General features: G+C 44.6%; 1 protein-coding gene across 2 annotated transcripts in view; it reads right to left on the bottom strand.

The window, feature by feature from the left end:
• PHC3 (polyhomeotic homolog 3) overlaps nt 1–18,881 on the bottom strand; it is a 590,730-nt gene that overhangs the window by 462,028 nt on the left and 109,821 nt on the right. For both annotated transcript variants that reach the window (XM_085635115.1, XM_085635116.1), the window contains exon 4: nt 7,956–8,033. In XM_085635115.1, the coding sequence (XP_085491241.1) occupies nt 7,956–8,033 (78 nt within the window). The remainder of the gene's footprint in view (nt 1–7,955; nt 8,034–18,881) is intronic.

The raw sequence follows: 18,881 nt of genomic DNA, 5'->3' as shown, positions 1-18,881 counted from the left end.
TAGAAAACATGGAGTATGTTTTTTGCTTCTACAGGCTTTAGATATACCAAAGTCGGCTGCGCACTAGTAATTCTGAAGACACCTCTTTCCCATATACAGCTTCAATGAGAACTATTACTAGCAGGGAACACGGGATTACTTAGCAACCCATGTCTTTCAAATCATCAAAAAGTATTTTATCTGACTTAGTTCTCTTCCTAACGTCCACATCCGCATCTGTCAAATTTCTTACATCTCGTAATCAACTCTCCACCATTGGGATCTCGCCGACCTCTAGGCCCCAACAGACCTTCTTTTGTCATTTCTTGGTCATTTTGCCCAGCAGACACAATGATGGGGTGACACCACTCCAGCAGGCTTGTATGTATAGGCAAATCCAATTGGAAACTGGGACAGGTTGCGACTGATTTGGGAAAAAGAGACAGAGCCAATGAGAGTACTTGGATCAGAAAGCAGCTGTCAGCAACCAAATGCCTTATGTAGGAGGTATCAACTGATTCATACAGCACTTAAGTGCTGCAGAAGGCCTGCAGGGACCCACTGAAATTCATCAGGCAGCTATTAGGGAAGTTGGCTTGGAGGACTACGAGGATGTGCTCGAAGTTATGCTCCACCTGCATCCCACTGTAGACTAGCAAAAGTACAGGAGGAGGACAGGCAACAGTTGAGAACAACATGCTGTAAGATCAGAGATAAGTGCACCTGCAGAGAGTGGTACAGAGATCTTGGGGGACCTAGAAAACTAGTCTCTCTTTTCAGCTACAGGTACCAGTGGCAGATTTGTTCACATCTCAAAATGAAAGACCTTGGCAGGTGGTTAAGCAGCGACAGAACTTTCACACATAATTTCTAGAGCACTTCACACTGCCCTTCTAGATGAGAGAAGAATTTCCAGAGGTCCTGCCACTAACCGATCGAGGTGCTGGTCCTGGCAGATGTGCTAAGAATATGTCTATGGAAAGACACAGACACTGTGCAACAAAGCAGAAACAGGCTTGCAGGGTCCATCTCGGTGGAAACAGGACTCATTAGCTTTAGAGCCACAACATTGAATAGGTGGTCTGGAGTTTCTGTGGCTGCTCAACAGGAGAACATCAAGACAGTGCTTAGGAGAAACTGACAGGGTCAAGATAGGTTCTTTCTGAGGTGAGCGCTGGGGCACCCGTTTAGCCTCTTCTTTTATGGCGCCCACACAGTAGCTCAGAGCATTTATCACCTTCCAATTATAACTTTCAGTGGATAGATTGACTATTAACATATCTCCAGCAGGATACTGCTTCAAGGGTTTTGGAACTTGCTCCAGCATCGGACTGGCCTATGGGGCAATAAGGCAGTGTCTGATGGGCTGGTCTAACAGAGCAGTGTGTGGGCCAGTTGTTTAGCACTTTGTGGGACAGAATTATGCCCAAATGGGCAGGTTTTTACTGCTGAATTCCCTGATATTTCCAAAAACATTGCCAGCAGCAAAAACAATCTCATGCAGACTCCCATACCTTGCAAAATACCCATACAGTGTGTCTTTAAAACTTCAAAACTAGCCTGATTTGCAAATCTGGGTTACCTTTTTAGTTATCTGGTTTGCTAATGTGAACCACATTTATTTTGGTGTCCGGGTCTATTCTTTTGTCCCAGTCCGACCCTGGCCTGCTACTCTCTCGACTCACTGCATGTGATAACAATTATCCTATCAGCAATCACAAGACCATTACTTCATGACCTTGCTCTTGTTCTCACCTCTTGCCACCCAGCTCCAATGCAAAAAAAACACGATGGGCATTGTCAACAAGTGTGACACTCCCTGTCATCATTTACAAAAGAGCCAGGTCTAGCAGAAGCACACTCCGAAGTTTTAGACCCACAGCCACTTACAGCACAGTTGGCAGAGTAATAAAGTGCTTTCTCTGTGATGCTGACATAGACAGCACTGTTTACTTTCCCAGTTCCAGGTATAAGTAGCTCCTACAGGTCTGTTTTTTTCTTTGTACTCCAAAATGTTTAGTCCTGTTGAAGCCATTTTTAAGTCTGGACTACAAGTCTAATAACGTAAATAAAAGCAATAACTTAATGAGATACTCAGGCATGGAACTGTGAAAATTGAGATATGGTCTGGTTTGACAGCACAGTTGTTGCCAGACAATTATGTCAGCGTCACTAGAGAGGAACTTTGGCTCTGCCTACATGTTAGGAGCCTCGGTTACATGTTTTGATTGGGCAGATGTGTGCTTCCACAAAAACGTCCTTGCCCTCCACACAGCTTTATTTTGTTTATTTATCCAGTCGCCTGAGCTTAAACTTTAAGGAGCACACACAAGACATTGTAAAGCTATTAAAGTATCTTAGATAACCAGATAATTTAAGGTGCTTTTCTATGGCAGCAGTATCGATTGGGAGGAGGGCAATCATTCACTTACCTGGATTTTTTGGACTTGCTTGACAGTACAACTGTCAATTTAACTTGCACAAATATTATTCTATAGGTCTTTGTTTTCCCACAAACGTATATCCATTCCCATGCTATCTACTCATAATGCTTCATGTTACCGTACGGCATTCCTTTAAAGCCAGACAAATTGGCATTATCATTGCTTGTTTTGTTAAAACAAACAAAAAAAGCACAATATCTCCAACAAACTGACCAACAAACAAATAAAAAAAAACTAATTAAACCAATTAGATAAATTAAAGAACTGCAGGTTCATAGCTGTGAATTTGCCATGTCATGACGGCGTCTTTCATCCCATGAAGGGCTTTCAGCCAGCCACATTAAGTATGACGTGTGACCTGCAAATTCATTTTTCCAGCCATACATATGGGATTACAAATCCCAACATGTTTACTTCAATTGGATGATTTAATACTGGATGCCAGTTTTTCTTATGGCAAGTTTTCCTCCTCACATGTTCATCGCTCATAGCTATGGAAAATGTGGCAAAAACAATTGTTTTGGAATTTAACTGGTGAAAATATTTTCATAAGCTCCAACAACAACATAGAACATGTGAAATTTAGCCAGCAACACTGCAGGTTTTCCTACAAACATAGTTGTAGCTGAACAGCAACTTGTGCAGTGTTCCTTTGCACGCACAGTACGGGTAAATTCGGTGCAAGGGTTCCTTGCAGCATACAATGTACAGGATAGGTAGTACATGGTAAGAAGCAATAAGTGTCCCATACAGAATGCGTTCAACATATAAAGCTGCCAGACAAGCTTCACTCACAATCACAACAAGCTCGACCTGGGTAACGGCATGTATGAAAGCAGCAGTGCTTGATTGCTTGTGTGTCTGTGTAAGAGCTCACTAGTGAAGGTTGTCACTGTCTACAATGTGCTCTTTTATCTGCTTCAGCAGTATTTTCTACTCCTGCTACTTTGTTTGAAAAAAAAAACAATAATTCATAGAAAGGAAGGCTCCATACTGGTGAGTTTAAAACACAGAATCTTGCACTCTTAAAAAATCTATGCCTAATTTATTCAGGGCATACTATGTACGTTTAAGATGTGCCCACAGTGTCAGGCAAGGTCTTTCATCATCCAAATTGTACAACTGGGTCCCTGATAGAAGTAGAAGAGGAGAGACTTCCATTATACTATCAGTTAATACTAATAATCTTGGCAAGGCCTCTTCAGCCTCTCACAAGCCCCACTCCGGCCAACCACATTTAGACATGATAGCTCACTCACCACGTTCACTCACTTAGTGGCTCAGCAATACTCTTGCACACAGTGCAGAAAAGTATGTCTGAAAATAAAATGTTCCTGCACACAGAAAAACATAATTAGAGGGAACATTAGTGCCAAGGAAACCCTTCCCAAATGCACCCTATCATGACCTGCTGAATTGGCGCTCAGAGCCTCTGGGAGAGCCTAGCAATCCATGTGAAGCGCATACATGTGGAAAATAGAATTTTTAAAAAAGGGAGCTCCAGAAGCCGACAACCTCACAAAGGGGAGTTAAATCAACTGTACAGCAGTGTCAACTTAAGGGTTTTTGGGGCCCCGGGCAAGATATATTTTGGGGCCCCTGTTTGGTAGGACTTTGAATTTATTGACCCATTTTCTGCTAATTCACGCCTTATGAACCCAAATAATATTGAATTGTGCACGAAAAGTTGAGATAGCGAAATAGACAAACGTGTGATGGAGAGAAAATCACCTCCCCCAGAGGGAAAAAGGGTTTTTGAAGGTGGGGAACCAAAATCCCCTTCCCCAGAGGCCCCTTTTGAAGGTGGGGGCCCTGGGCAATTGTCCACTTTGCCCCTGCCTTAAAACGTCTCTGCTGTACAGTGGCTGAACATCAAAGGAGAGCACCTCTCTTCCAGCATACCTTCCAATGAAGATTTCTTGCAGCTTCCTGAGAAGGATAGATTGTGAAAGTGAGGGAGGGTACTCAGGCGCACCAGTGCAGGGCCAGACTGAGGAGCCAAAAGCAGCCCAGGCAAAAATGTCCAAAACAGCACACTTCCCTTCATTGCCTCACACTTAGTCTCTCTGTCCATACATACATGCTCTTTCTTTCCTTCTCTCTTGTTGTCTCTCTTGAAGCCCCAGTGCCTGCTGCAATTAGCTTCAGGCAGTTGAGGAATGTCACCGTGAGAGGCCCTGGGCTTTCAAGCCCAGTCTCCAAGGGCTCCAGCCCACCAGTGAAATGCCTGGTCCAGCCCCGCGCCAGCAACAGATGACTTAACTTTATGTCACATTAAGTAGAGGGACTAAATGGGAGGAGGTTAAAGGAAGAAAATGCCTCCACAGTAGAAGCCTATATCAAAATGAATGGGGTAGGTGGTTCTTGATAATGTAAGGGGATGGACCAAGAGTCTCAAGGTCTTCCAGGATAGGCATGTAGCCCAAGTATATCAAATTTACACATATTCTAAACCATTAGATGGTAGCACCAGTGGTTGAGGGAGTTTAACAGGAGAGAAAACGAAAAAAGAATACCATGATTATTCTGGGTCTCCTAGGGCAGAATGCTGGAGGGCATCATCATTCTAACATCAAACTACAACCTGTGAACATACTTGTCCCAAACATGTTATTAGAAGGACAGGTCTGTTCAACTTTTTGGGATCTGCACACTTGAGCACAGAAAATAAGACTTTCCACAGTCAGGTCTCGCCAACCTGATGGCCCAACGAATTCCAAAAGGTCTCTGCAGCCTCAAACTGTGTGAACACAAAGAATGTATAGCCTGCCAACACTCTCATCCTAGCAGATAATAAAATGAAAGTGAAGCCTCTCATCTCAGACCCTCATTACGTAAATCCTGCATCTACTTCCTTTCTGTGGTCATCATGGGTGTAAGGTCCAGGAATAACAATCTTATGATACCAATGAGACAATGCTCTTTTTGAAGCAGTTGCTCTGAAATTAATTTTACATATGTTATTCTTACAGAGGATCACAAGACCTGTCCAAGTGTTACTTTTAGACTTCTTGGGACTCCTATTCATCAACCTCAAAATGTTCAACTCCATCAGAAACCCCTCTTGTTAGTTAGTCAAGTAATCCTGCCATATAATAGCTTCCATCACCACCTGCAAATAAATTTGTCTTCAGCACATTGCCAATCAAGAATGCTGAAGATGTTGGAATGCCACAGGTTTTCTGGTGTGAACTAGGAGGAAGGAAATGGCACCGTTAGTACAGGTCTTAAACATGGTGGATTCGGATGTGGTTCACTCTAGCTACTGTACTGTCATTTCTGATTTCCGAATCCCATTCTCGGTTGCGTAAACTGTACTTTTGATCTCCTTCAGACAAGCCTCAACATTGTCCAACCTGACCTTTTAGGCCTTCAATTTCCTCTGTAACACACACAATGATCCACGGCTTTTACACAAAAAGAACACATTATGAATTTCTCCCACTCATTCCCACAACAACAGATAGGTCTTTCAGATTCTCTCTCTCCACTACTGTACATCCAGTCAGAGAGGCACAGCGACTGTGAAAAAGCTGATCAGAAAGAATGCTACCCTTCACCAGTTTGACGACCGCCTCTTTTGTCTGGAATAGCCTTCACTGTGACCCTTCCCTTTTGCGTGGTAATCTTCACTGATACCTCTAAGACCTCTAAACCTTTTCCTTCTGTAACAACCATGAAAGTAGTACCATGCTGTATATTCTGGTTATTATTTTTTATCAAGTAATTTTCACATTTCTGTGAGGTTCTGTGTGCATATGTTCATTTAGAAAGACTTGTGAATTAATGTTAGGTGGAGGCCTCCGAGATCAGGATTTATCACTGTCACAATGTTGTTTTCATGCATAAGTTATCATGCAAATGTCATTTTCACAACTAATTCCTGTCTGCACCCTGGGAAACAGGATACAGTTTACACACATTTTTATGATGTGCAACTTCTCTAACACTATGGTGGGAACATATTTATATTTACTTTTAGTGTATTAACCTGTACTGCCTACTAATTATCCATATAATCATTATACATGTGGTATATACTAGCAAAGTTTATAACAAACATAAATAATGTAAACCCTGCTTTCTTAATTGACTTTTCAAAACCAGCTAGCAGCCCCATAAACAAACCCCTGGTGGTTTAGATGTGTTTAAGAATTGGATCAAGTGCTTCTAGCCATAACTTTATTTTTGACAGAAGACAAAAATTGCAAAACATCTCTTCTTTGTACAGCATCTCATTCAAGCCCCCTTTTTTTTACCTCTTTCGCATGCCTGTTTCAAAGGCAGTAGGACATGCTATTTTATCAAAATAAACCAAGGATGGTTAAAGAAACACAAAAGGTTATTTGATTCTGAGAAAAATAATTTCAGTAAGCAAATTCAAATATATATATATGTTTTTCACCAAGAATTATTAGAAGATAGTAACATCCTCATCACCATTTTATCAACTCCATTATCAGAAAGTAAGTGGCGTTCTTCATCCCTTTGTGTTATGCTACTCCCAGTAAAAAAAGACTGAAGCTCGAGGTCCATTTTCTATTCAAACCACCTACCTTAGTCTATGTAATACTGTTCTCCAGATAGAATAATAGTAACTTGTTTTTATTTTGCTTTTCATATGGCACTTCTACCTTGTGATGTGTGTTACCGGTGCAACAATTTAAATGAAACATAGTTTACTTATGTCAGAAGGATGGAAGGCTCAGTTGGCCTTGCCTGGATTTAAACTGATGGCCTGCAGATCAGAGAATAAGTTGGAGGTGAAACATAACTGACCCAACTTGCTGGCTTATCATCCACATCTAACTAAATCAGATGCTGAAATGTTGCTCTCTTTCTTTTCATCAAGTGCAATTTGCTATTTACTAATAATCTGTCTGATTCTACTTTAAGTGGTGAAGTATTATTTTCCAGAGCATCACAGTGCTTCTAGCCTCTAACTACATTAAGAATCTTCTCTAGGGCGATTGTCTCACGTTCCATAAAACATACAATCGTTGCTTTATCCATTCACCTGCCCATTTAGCGACTCAATATCATTTCTTCACTGCTTACTCCACAGTGTGGAACTGGACCTGGGTATTAGAGACAATAGGTAACGCCTTTGTGTAATTAAGGTGAAAAGCGGATAGACCTCTTTGCATACCTGTTTCCTCTGTAATTCAAATCTCCTTCTTCAGTCACATGAGGTTTGTAGCCAAGTTCATGCTATAAAAACGTAATCTGTCTGGGTACTTTCTCTGGGCAATTATCTCTTGGTCAAGAGAGAGAAAGAAAGAGATGAAGGCAAAGAGAGAGAGGGGAAAAGTCTGTGTTGTGTATCTGCATCCTGGTAAGCGTTTCATAATAGCTCCTTCCACCTATCACATATATTTTCTACTATTAGTCCTAGACTATATGTTCGCTTTCCTTTTTGAACAGGCTTCTGCTTAATTTGCTTTACTGTTAAAAAAAAAAAGAGTTAGTTTGTCTGCCTATTGTAAATCCCTCAAATAAATGTGTTAGGCCAGTAAAGCTGTTAATACTTACTGAGGTCGGTGAAGTGCTTGCCTGTTGAGTGATGGTCCCTGTAGGGGACGAAGACCGCTTACCTCCAGATAGACTTGCCTAAAAAATCATAAGATGATTTTACATTAGAAGGGTTACCTACAGAGACTTGCTTAAAGATCCTAAGACGATCGTCACATTGAAACATTGTCTGATATATATTAATGAACAATGTAACCGCAGTTAACATGCCTCCTCAACAAGCAGCATAGTTTGAAGTGGCCAAAGCAGAGAGACAAGTGAATTGGTATAGCAACATAACAGTGACTTAGTGCATGCTGTAAATGAGCTTTCTTTTCATTATACAACTTTCAGCAGGTCAAACATGAGGCAGAAGAATGGAACACAAATAGATACTTGATACCAACAGTTCTTCTCAACACTTTTCATGACTAGTGAAGCAACAGAAAGAACTACACTGAATGTGGGAAGCCTTAAAGTTTTCAGGATTTATTTTGATGTTGTAAGTGGTGGTTTTCCAGTGTTTTCAAAACATTTTGGAATCTGTGTTTATCAGTGTTTATTCAGATGTCTAACCCACAAAATAGACAAATTGTGTGTGTTTCCAATGTCTACAAAGAATGTGTTTACATAGCACTTGTCACATGGCAATGGGACACTTCACAGCTAAGCATTTTGATTGTTATGTTGCTTTGGTATTTGGAAAGTCTGTTGTCATACTTTCGCCAGTGTCCCCTGCACATGGTAACATAAAATGTTTACAGGCGATCGTGGGAGCACTTCTTTTACTCGCATCCACTTTCCACCACGTGTGGGGGTGCGGTCAGATGCGTGAAATGCACGTATGGACGTATTAGCATTCATGCGTGTCCGTGATGATTAGACATACCCGCGTGTTTCTGTCAATATTCAGTTAAGGACACACGAAAATATATTGTTATAATTCCGCATGCAAATGATTTCTGTTAGGTTTTAGTGTCCAAGCAGTGCGACCATTAAGCCCCAGGTTATTATTAATTCTTATCATGCTTCACAAATAAGGAATCTACTCTATAGGGCTCCTAATAGCTATCGGAAATACATTACATTATCGTGTCCAACTCTATAACATATTTTACGGAATGACATGTTAACCATTGGATTTCTTGTGTTTTTTACTTGTTTCCTCTAGTGTGTGACTACAGGGAGGCTCTCCCTCGACCTCGCCCGTTTGATTTAATTGTTTATGATACTCTGTGAGTTAAATGCCTTGTTTTTGGAGTGTGGTTGAGTGAAGCTGTAAAGATAAGGACTCCTGTCCAGAGATGTACAACTACCTGCGGTTATGTATTGATAAGGTAAATAAATTATATATATGACTGCATTGCCATAGTATGGACAAGCATGGAGAGTATCGGTCAGACATTAGCCATACTAGAGCCACTCGGTGGAACAGCGCGAGCAATCACTAGCACTGTGTGAAGGAATGATTTAAATATCACGTATGAGTAATTAGTCTCTGGATTGTTATTTACTTTTCCAGTACTACGAGAGAAAGTTACATAAGGGGACCCTCACCTTGGGAACGATTTGTTCCTAGGAATACCGGATCTGGGTATTGAGGGACACATAACCCCAGTGGGATCAAGAAAGGTCCTGATGAATGCCGGTGTGACCTATAACTACGGACACGAACACTGCAGAAACATGTTGACTTGGCAGTAAGGAGGGGTGTAGGATTTCCTTACTCTTTCCCGTCACCGCCTTCCTTTACGTTTTTAATCCTGGCCGAAGGGTCCAGGAATAAACATTTTAACAGTGACACCTCCAAGCTAGTTTTAATTTCCACTGCACTTTACTTTCGGTGATCCCATCATAATTTGGCACTATATGTGTGTACATTTTACATGTGTGTTTTGTCTTCCCCTCCCTTTTGCTACACCCCAGGCGTTGGTCTACGCGGGGGTGTTTGGTAACAAAGCACAATGATGAAGCATGTCACACCTTAGTGAGTGAGGGCAGTATTTTCCACACAGTGCATGTGCCTCCACCGAGACTTTTTCCTGTTTTTTTCACTCTCTACTCCTTTGTGTGTGTACACGATTGCGTTTAGGGGGGCGGAGTAGAGTTTCAAGTCCCTCTCTCCTTCTTTAAGTGTATGAAGAATTAAATACTTCCTAATAATCAAATAGACCTAGATTCTCTGCAGTTTATCAAATCATTAAATCAGACATGAAAACATGATTTTATACAATGCACATTTAATCAAATGACAGAAAATAGGAAGAAATCAAAGGAAAAGGAAACAGCATTTTGATGTCATCCTGAATAACAAAATGGAAGCAAATTAATGTTAGACTCTCTTGCATAACAAAGCCACATTGTTTTTCCCACTTTAGGAAGAAAAACATATCACATTTTCTTTCACTATATTTTCTTTTAATGGCATTTTACTTTGTGAGCATGCAGGTGTTTATCAGTGTTTATGTGTTTACACTGATTCGGCTAACAAAAACTTCAGGTAGAAAGGCTGGATCTTAGAACTACCAAATGTTAATTTTTTTAAACTATTTTCCGTTTCCACCATTTAACATTACATATGCTGCAAAAGGAAGCGCCTAGAGCAAAAGGTCCTGCTACTTTAACATATAATTCTAAAGTTTGAACATCTTCTTAAGGCTCAGAATCAGTACTATTTCACTTCAGTACTTCTCCAGAATCAAATTACACAGGAAAATCACAGTTCGGACAAGATAGGGTTACGTTATGAATCTAAGAAAGATGTGCTTCCTGGAGAACTGTTGTTACAGGTAAGTAACATTTCCTTCTCTAGCCAGGTATTGTCCCAGATTGATAACCTTAGATTTTATTTTATTGCTGTGACTTAATCATTTGAGGACAATTACAATGCTCTAAGAATGCTCCCTGATTATAAGCAAATACATGCATACACACAAAATCAATACTGATAACTTAGCTTTCAGCATTAAATTATTAAAAACTATTTGCAACTTGAAAAGAAATGGTCTGTCAGCTTTAAATGACATTTCTTTGAGTTGTTTCACTAAAATATGTTTCATGCATACCAGTATTTAGAAAACAATGAATAATGGAAAATCCATGTAAAATCATTAAAGAGAACATTACTGGCGACATGAAAATAAATTAGGGCTGTATTCCTAAAGAAAGTCACTGACCTACACCCGTCGATACATGTACTTGTACGGATGCAGATTTATGACGTTTGGGAATTTACACATGTTTACAGAAATAGATCTGAAAATTATACTCCGAGTAAACTTTTTTGTGTTCCATTTTCCCATTAGCTAATAAATACAGACTTTTTCTTTATGTGGAAATTAACCAAGGGACTGCAAATTCCCTTTCTCTATAACCCCTTTCAAACCCTCCGTGGAAGAAGATTTTCTCCTGCTTTGTCAGGAAAACATTTCCAAACGTCTCCAGTGTGGGAGGAAACTGGAGAGGAATCAGTGGGGTAAAGGTGGTGGTCAGCTAGGACAGAAGGACAACCATGCTTGGGCCTGACTGACACTACTGAAGCTCTGAGGATGATTATGAAAGGAGACAGAAACCAATTTGCTCCCAAAAAATTAAAAGTATCAGAACTGTCTTAGATGTGGGCTACTTCACTTACAGAACTAGTGGGGCAGTTGCTGGATCGGGTCGCTGGGTTTATAGCTGTGGACAAAGGTCACTTGGCTAGTTTTCTGCTGCTTGAGTCCTAGGCTGCTTCAGCATCTGTGTGGGATGCCCAGCCTGGGTCTCCATTGACGTGCAGCAGCCTCAAATAATGTGTCAGCCACCAGCGGGAAAAGGTGTGGAAACAGTATTCATGCGCTGCACACAAAAGCAGGCAATGGTGGATAGGAGACATGGCAAAAGAAAATTGAGGTTCTAAAAAACCCACAGGGGATGTCTGAATGTGAATACATCAGGGTAGAATACCCTGTGGGATCATTTTCAAAGAAGTGGACCCCAAAGAATGGGCACTTGGTGCAAAACAAGGATGGTAGTGAGGACAGAGCATCCCACCCGCACCACTCCTAGTTCTGCACAGACCTGATGGGCATCCTGGTCTATACCTCAAATCACTCACAAAGGAGTTTGGCTTTGGCGGCCTCCGGAACAACAATGGCTGTATTAACGGTTGCGGCACCCATAGTCAGATTCTGAGAACCTGATCAAACAGCAGCAGTAGACGTTGAACTAGGGGTGGTGATGCTGAAGCATGCAGTAGTGGGAATACTAGGACTGTTGAAAATAAACTCGAAACCTGACCATGGCAGTGGCAGATCTGACTTCAGCAGAAAACATAACATGGGGGAGTCATGGTCTCGCCCAAAAAACAGAAACATTGAAACAGCCCCCTTAACTGAAACAAGGACTACACTGACACAAAATGATCAGAAACATGTTGGGGTGTCAAAGAATAATGATGAACAGGTCAAATCTCCAAGTAAAAGAGCTTGGGGCAACTAAGTACATGGTGGGGGTCTGACAAGATAGAAGAGCACCCAGAACAATTCTTTTCCTTTACCGATATGAGTACAGCCTCTGATTATGATCCCGATCACCCTAATGCAGCCTCCGATATGGAATGGATACTTCAGTGTGCGCTTATCACGATGATGCTAGTTTACATGTGTAAATAATACCCAAACAGTGAGGTGATCCGATGGAGAAGATGGATGCTGAGCAAACGAAGCTTGGGGATGACACAATACAGTGGGCCTGCTCTACGGATATTACTCGGACAATGGAACAATTACACTCACACAAGATAATAATAAACAATCCAACTCATTTGTGAACGGTGGACAACAGGCAGAACTAAATTCTGCAGACAGACTCACCTCCTGTGCCTACACTAACAACAATTGATAATGTGGCCCTGAGCAAGGGAACACAAACCACAGAAGTAGGGACCGGAAGCGGGAAAAAAAAAAAAAAAAGAAAAGAGGCCCAGGATCCTTGCTCCCTAGAACGCATATGTACAACACTCAAGGTAGCTGTTCCTATTTCCGCTCCCGGTTCCTACTTCTGTGGTTTGTGTTTCTGCGCGAGGGATAACAAAAAAAGAATACCTAGCCTTCAAGGCAGCTAATCTAAAGAAGCAGCTGCTAACCACAAAGTCACCAAGCATATTGGCTTAATGACTGAAATAACTGGGCTAGGTCAAAGTACCACAAACGCAAAAGATACTACCAAAAAATGAAAAAAAAATCATTACAGGCATCTAAGACTATTGATGTTTGGTGCAAGTTAGAGGACACAAATTCATTAACAACGGAAAAATCCATGGATTCTGATAGAGACTTCTACTGCAGAATCCTATCCTTTTGAATATTCACCAGCTGTCACACTGGAACCGCATGTTCTTCAGCAGTACCTCTGCATGCCGGAAGGTTACGCCGTGCGGCTACACACCGATGCTGTTTCGCTCCATAAATGGTGTGTGGAGCCTATACATGCACCACTCCTACACTCTGATATCCATTCCCTTCTTTCCGAGCCACTATAAGAAGCTTTAGTTCTCTCTCTCTCCCATTTCTCAGTGCACTTCAATATTTCACCAAATTTCTTACAGTGTGTAAGGGATGTCACAAACTAAACCAACAGGTTTTAAGCCCTGTAGACACTGTCTCAAGCAAATGTCAGTGACAGATCCTCATCAGATGTGCCTGTGGTCAAGTCATGACTCCAAGACCTGCAGTGATTGCATGTTGATGAACCTGAAAGACATCTGTTACCACAAGGCAAAACTTAACATCGCCAATCATAAGAAGGCTCTTTGTCGAAACCCCTCTAAGTTGCAGTCCACGTCCAAGGTTTGGTTCTGTTTCGCTACAGGAGTCAATGAAGCCACTCGCAAGGTCAATCTTTGTTGCTAGCTAAATCGTCTGCTAGGTCTAAAAGAAACATAAGAAATCAAAGCAGGACTTGGCCCCGTCTGAGCAAGTACAGGGGTGGAGCCATGAATCACGATCTTACTCCCAGAGTTGCGGGACTTCAGAGCTGATCCTGCAAATGGTTCCAACACCACCTGAGATTGAAGGGCTGTCTGCCACTCTACAACAGATTGAAGAGTTCCGTGCAGCCATGCTCCAGTTCTTTGGATCCTAGCAGACTCTCTTTGGTGCACCTTTGGGCCCAAAGGAGCCAAAAGGCTTACCACCTGGAATACCGCCAGCGGGTTCGCTCGCAGCACCAGCTGGACTCTCCAAGCCTGTTACAAAGCCTCTGGCTCCAGTACCAACCCTGCCTCTGGCCCCACGGTCCAAGCTTGTCTCGAATTCATCTAAGCCGGACAAAGAGCTACCCACAGTACTGTCCGACTCCGATACGTGCCAGTTGGACTGAAATCGGATGACAGTTGAGTGCCGCTTTCTCCGCTTGCTCTACCGCCTCCATAGGGAAGACAACACACCCTATATTCACTTTTCGGCATAGACTTGGATAATGATTATGACACAGGTGGAGAATGCTTTCAGCCCTACCAAGATGAGAACTGGTATGATGACTTACTTGCAGGAGGCTAGAGATCTCGCTACCATCCCTCCCCCTAAAATGGGCCTTTTCTCACCCCCTGTATGATGCACAGACACAACCTCTTCCCACACCATGGTAGTGCATAGGGTGGTCGAATTCCTTGACCTCCAGCTCACTGCCTTGGAGATAAAAACTAACGTACTGACAGAAGCTCTCCAGCAGATGTTAACATCTTCAGAGCCTCTTCTGCCATTCAATGAGGCCCTAGCAAACATGTACTGGGGCATAAGCCAAACCTTGCTCTGGTCCACCAGTCAACTGCCATACTGTGTGACACCTTTGCGCTGCCCCAAGGGAAACCCACATTTTTACCTCAGCACCCCTCTGCACCCTGTCACCTGGGTGGTGCAAGCGTCCGCAATCAAAACACTAACACGTTCCCAATTACTCCCCCTGATAGAGAGTCAAAACATGTTGAAACCTTTGCAAACAAGTATTATCAGTCACCAACTTGGCAGTCAGGTCAGTGAAAGCCAGATGCCTGCTCGAGCACTATTCTGATGCCCTTTGAGTCAGTTGCTCAATTCCTTCCAAATGGCCTGAAGATCTCCGACTTGCCCAGGCTATTCAGAATGTCCAAGAGGCTGCCAAGTTCACGATTCGTTGTGGCTTGGACATCACTGATTCCATTAGGTGGGCCATCAGCACCAGGACTGGCTGTGGTCCACTGATTTTTCAGGAGCTGTCCAGTTGTCCCTCAAGGACATGCCACTCGAAGGGACTCGCCTATCTGGGGACAAGGCAGACTCTCCTGTCAAGCGGTTCAAAGACAGCAGGGCCACAGCACACTCCCAGGACTTCTCTGCCCCATCTTGTAAGCCACGTCAGCCCTCCCTTCCTTTTGCGGATTTGGCAGAGGTACCCCATAATGCCAGCCTATACAACACCAGCATGGCACCCAGCAATTCCCTGGCCAGGGTCCCAACCGTCACCACTGCAAAGGTTAAAAGGCCCTCCCCGACCACTAGCCCGCCCTGCAGGCTCACATGCAAAACTCCTTTTGTGTGTCCTTAGTGGAGTACAGCCACCCAGTGGGAGGCAGGATCGGACTATTTTTGCCGGATTGGCAGGCCATAACAAAAGACAGGAGGGTCTGCACATTTTTTGGAAGGACTATGCCCTCCCCTTTCTTTCTGCGCCACTGCACTTTCCACCATCTCCCCAGAGGACTTTCATTCCATTTGTGTAACAAGAAGTACAAGCCCTTTTGGCACCAGGGGTTTTCAATAGGGTGCTTGCACAAGAATAAGGAAGTGGTTTTTATTCCCTTGCTCACAAAGAGCTTGTCTGCCCTCGTCCCTTGAGACTGGATGGTAGCATTGGAACTGCAAGAAGCTTATTTCCATATGCCCATTTTGCCAGCTAGCCAGCAGTACTTGCAATTCGTGGTTGTGGTGGCAGCACATCTTCTGCAGTCAGGGGTGCCAGTCTTTCTGTACCTCAAAGTCCGGCTGGTGGCCTTGCCCTAGGCCTCCTGTCATCTTTAGGGTTCACTATCAACGTGCCGAAGTGTAACGCCCAGAACGTCCCAGGATCGTTTAACAGACACGATAATGAGGACGCAACCACTTGTGAAGGGTTAGTTATTTTAATGAAGGCAAAACAATACAACGAATAAACAAAAGTTATAGTCACTGGAATCCTCCAGGCTAAGTACGTTACCAGCCCACAGCACGGATGGTCCTAACCGTCCTCTGCATATACGCCGATCCCGGCGTATGCCAACAGAGGGCAGAAAGGAAATGGCCGACAATACCAATCGGTAGGCTGTGAGGGGCACGACGAGTGTTGGGGAGAATCGAGGAGTCAGGGAAACACCCAGCCGGGGTCTCTACCTGAAGGGAGCAGCCGCTCAACCTCTTCCTCAGACTGCACCGGGACGCGGAGTCACCTCCTGGTGATGCGTCACCGATACCCCAATCAAAAGCAAGAAGACTGAACCGAGAGCAGCCGCTCGATCGATCCTGTGGACTTCCGAGTCTGTAACGCGGCAAACACCTCCTGGTGTGCGTTACAGCTGGCAGTCCCTGTATCTCTGGTCGGGCTGGGAGTTACGACTCCAACCAGCAAAAGCGCCACTGCGCTTTGACTCAGCCGAGTCAAAAAGCGAAGCTCAATGGTTGACCGGTAGAGCTTCCGGGTCCTTCACAGGTGACGATGGGGCAAGACACGGCCCAGGGAGTAACGACTCGACCTACCTCCGTTCTTGCCTTACTGGAGCACCACTCCGGAACACTGCTCTTCACGAAGCAGGTACGTCGGTGTAAACACAATATCCGACAGCCTTGTACCTCCCGGTTCCTCCCTTTATAGGGCGTGTTTCCTTGAGTTATGTAACAGCTCTCCTGTTTACATAACCTCTCAACCGCTAAGCATCCTGGGAGATGTAGTCCGTTTACGCTGGTTACCGTTTTCCTCCCCTCGCATGACAGGAATTCTTGACAGTACATCCTCCCTCTCAGCAGCTCCCCACGGGTCCAGCGCTGGCAGGAAAACGCCGATGGAACAAGGAGACCAAGCGCGGAGCATGAACCCCTTCAGCCGGTTCCCATGATTGCTCCTCCGGGCCATAGCCTTTCCACGCAACCAGGTACCACAGCTTCCCCCTGCGCCATTTGGACGCCCGTATGCCCGACACTTCATACTCCACCTCCGACTCCACGCATACCGGCCTAGGTGTCCCAGACGGCTTGGAGGGTGCTGGTTTGAGCAATGATACATGAAAGACAGGGTGTATCCGCAATGACTGGGGCAAGCACACCTTCACGTTCACGGGACCCAAACACTTGGTAATGCGATAGGGGCCCATGTACTTGGGATGGAACACACTGTTCTTTCGAAACCTCATGTTTCTTGTGGATATCCAGACGTAGTCTCCAGTGCGGTACAGTGGCCCGGGCCTTCTCTTCCTGTCGGCCGCAGCCTTGTATCGTCTCTTGGCCTCCATTAGGACAGCCCTTGAGCGCATCAACGTGTCTTTTATGTGTGCCACCCTGTCCGCTGTGGCGGGAATCCTGTCCTCTCTGAACGGATGTAGAAATGGCAAGAACCTGGGATGTTGGCCATAGTTGCTATAGAACGGAGATGACTGTGTGGAGCTGTGAGTGGCGTTGTTATAGGCTATCTCTGCAACCCATAGCAAGTCGACCCATTCTTCCCTGCCCTGGTCCACAAAACATCGCAGATACTGTTTGAGCGTTTGGTTCAGGCGCTCGGTTTGGCCGTCCGTTTGAGGGTGGTAGCTGGTGGACAGGGTGGTCTTAACATGCAGCGCAGTGCACCAAGTCTTCCAGAATTGCGCAGTAAACTGCGACCCCCGGTTCGACACGATCACCCCAGGTAATCCATGCAGTCGTACCACATTCTTTAGGAGTAGTGACGCCAATTCCCCGGCCGTAGGGACTCTCTTGCAGGGGATGAAGTGCCCCATTTTCGTCAAGTAATCCACCACCACCAGTATTGCCGTCATCCCCTGGTCTACCGGTAGGCCCACCACGAAGTCCAGTGATATGCTATCCCATGGTCTATCCGGGGTCGGAAGTGGATGTAAGAGCCCTTGGGTTCGGCCATGGTCGGCCTTCATGGTAGCACACGTAGGACACTCCTGTCCCCACCTCCTGACATCCACTCTCATGGTTGGCCACCAGAAATGCCGTCCCATGCTAGCCACCGTTTTTTCAAAGCCCAAGTGACCTGCGCATGGAGAGTCATGGCACCAGATGAATGCTTGTTTCCTTAGCCTAGGCGTGGGTATCAACAGGCACCTGCCCTTCAGGGGTATCCCGTCCTTCAGCTGCCATTCTCTGTGACTGAGAAGCCACCTCCGCCATGCGAATGACCTGATCCCTCTCTTTATTCCCCTCAGGAAAGTATCCGGTTGGATAACCCCCAATACCATCCTCGGGGAAATGATGGAACGCTCGGTCGCAGGCAATGGTTCCTTAACTGCAGATTGACGGGACAGGGCGTCCGCCTTCCGGTTTTCCGTCCCCGGCCGATATGTGATGCGGAAGTTGAACCCCGCAAAGAAGATCATCCACCGCAGCTGCCTGGGAGAAAGGTGTCTTGTGGCCGTCATGAACTGTAGAGTCCGATGGTCCGTGTACACCGATACCACATGTCTTGCCCCCATCAACCAATGTCTCCATTCGGTGAAGGCGTCCTTGATTGCGAGAAGCTCCTTCTCCGCAATATGGTAGTTGCGTTCGGCGTCGTTGAGTTTGCGGGACATGTACGCAACGGGATGAAGCACCCCTGTGTCGTGGTTGCGTTGGGACAAGATAGCCCCCAGCGCCACATCCGAAGCGTCCGCTTCCACCACGTAGGGGAGATCCGGATCGGGGTGAGCCAACACTGGCGCCTTACCAAAGGCGCTTTTCAGGGCCTCAAAGGCTGTGT

The sequence above is a fragment of the Triturus cristatus genome, chromosome 11, assembly GCF_964204655.1.
Source record: "Triturus cristatus chromosome 11, aTriCri1.1, whole genome shotgun sequence".
In the NCBI taxonomy this organism is placed as follows: domain Eukaryota; kingdom Metazoa; phylum Chordata; class Amphibia; order Caudata; family Salamandridae; genus Triturus; species Triturus cristatus.
The sequence above is the reverse complement of the archived record's forward strand: the minus strand, read 5'-3'. Positions and strand labels throughout refer to the sequence as shown.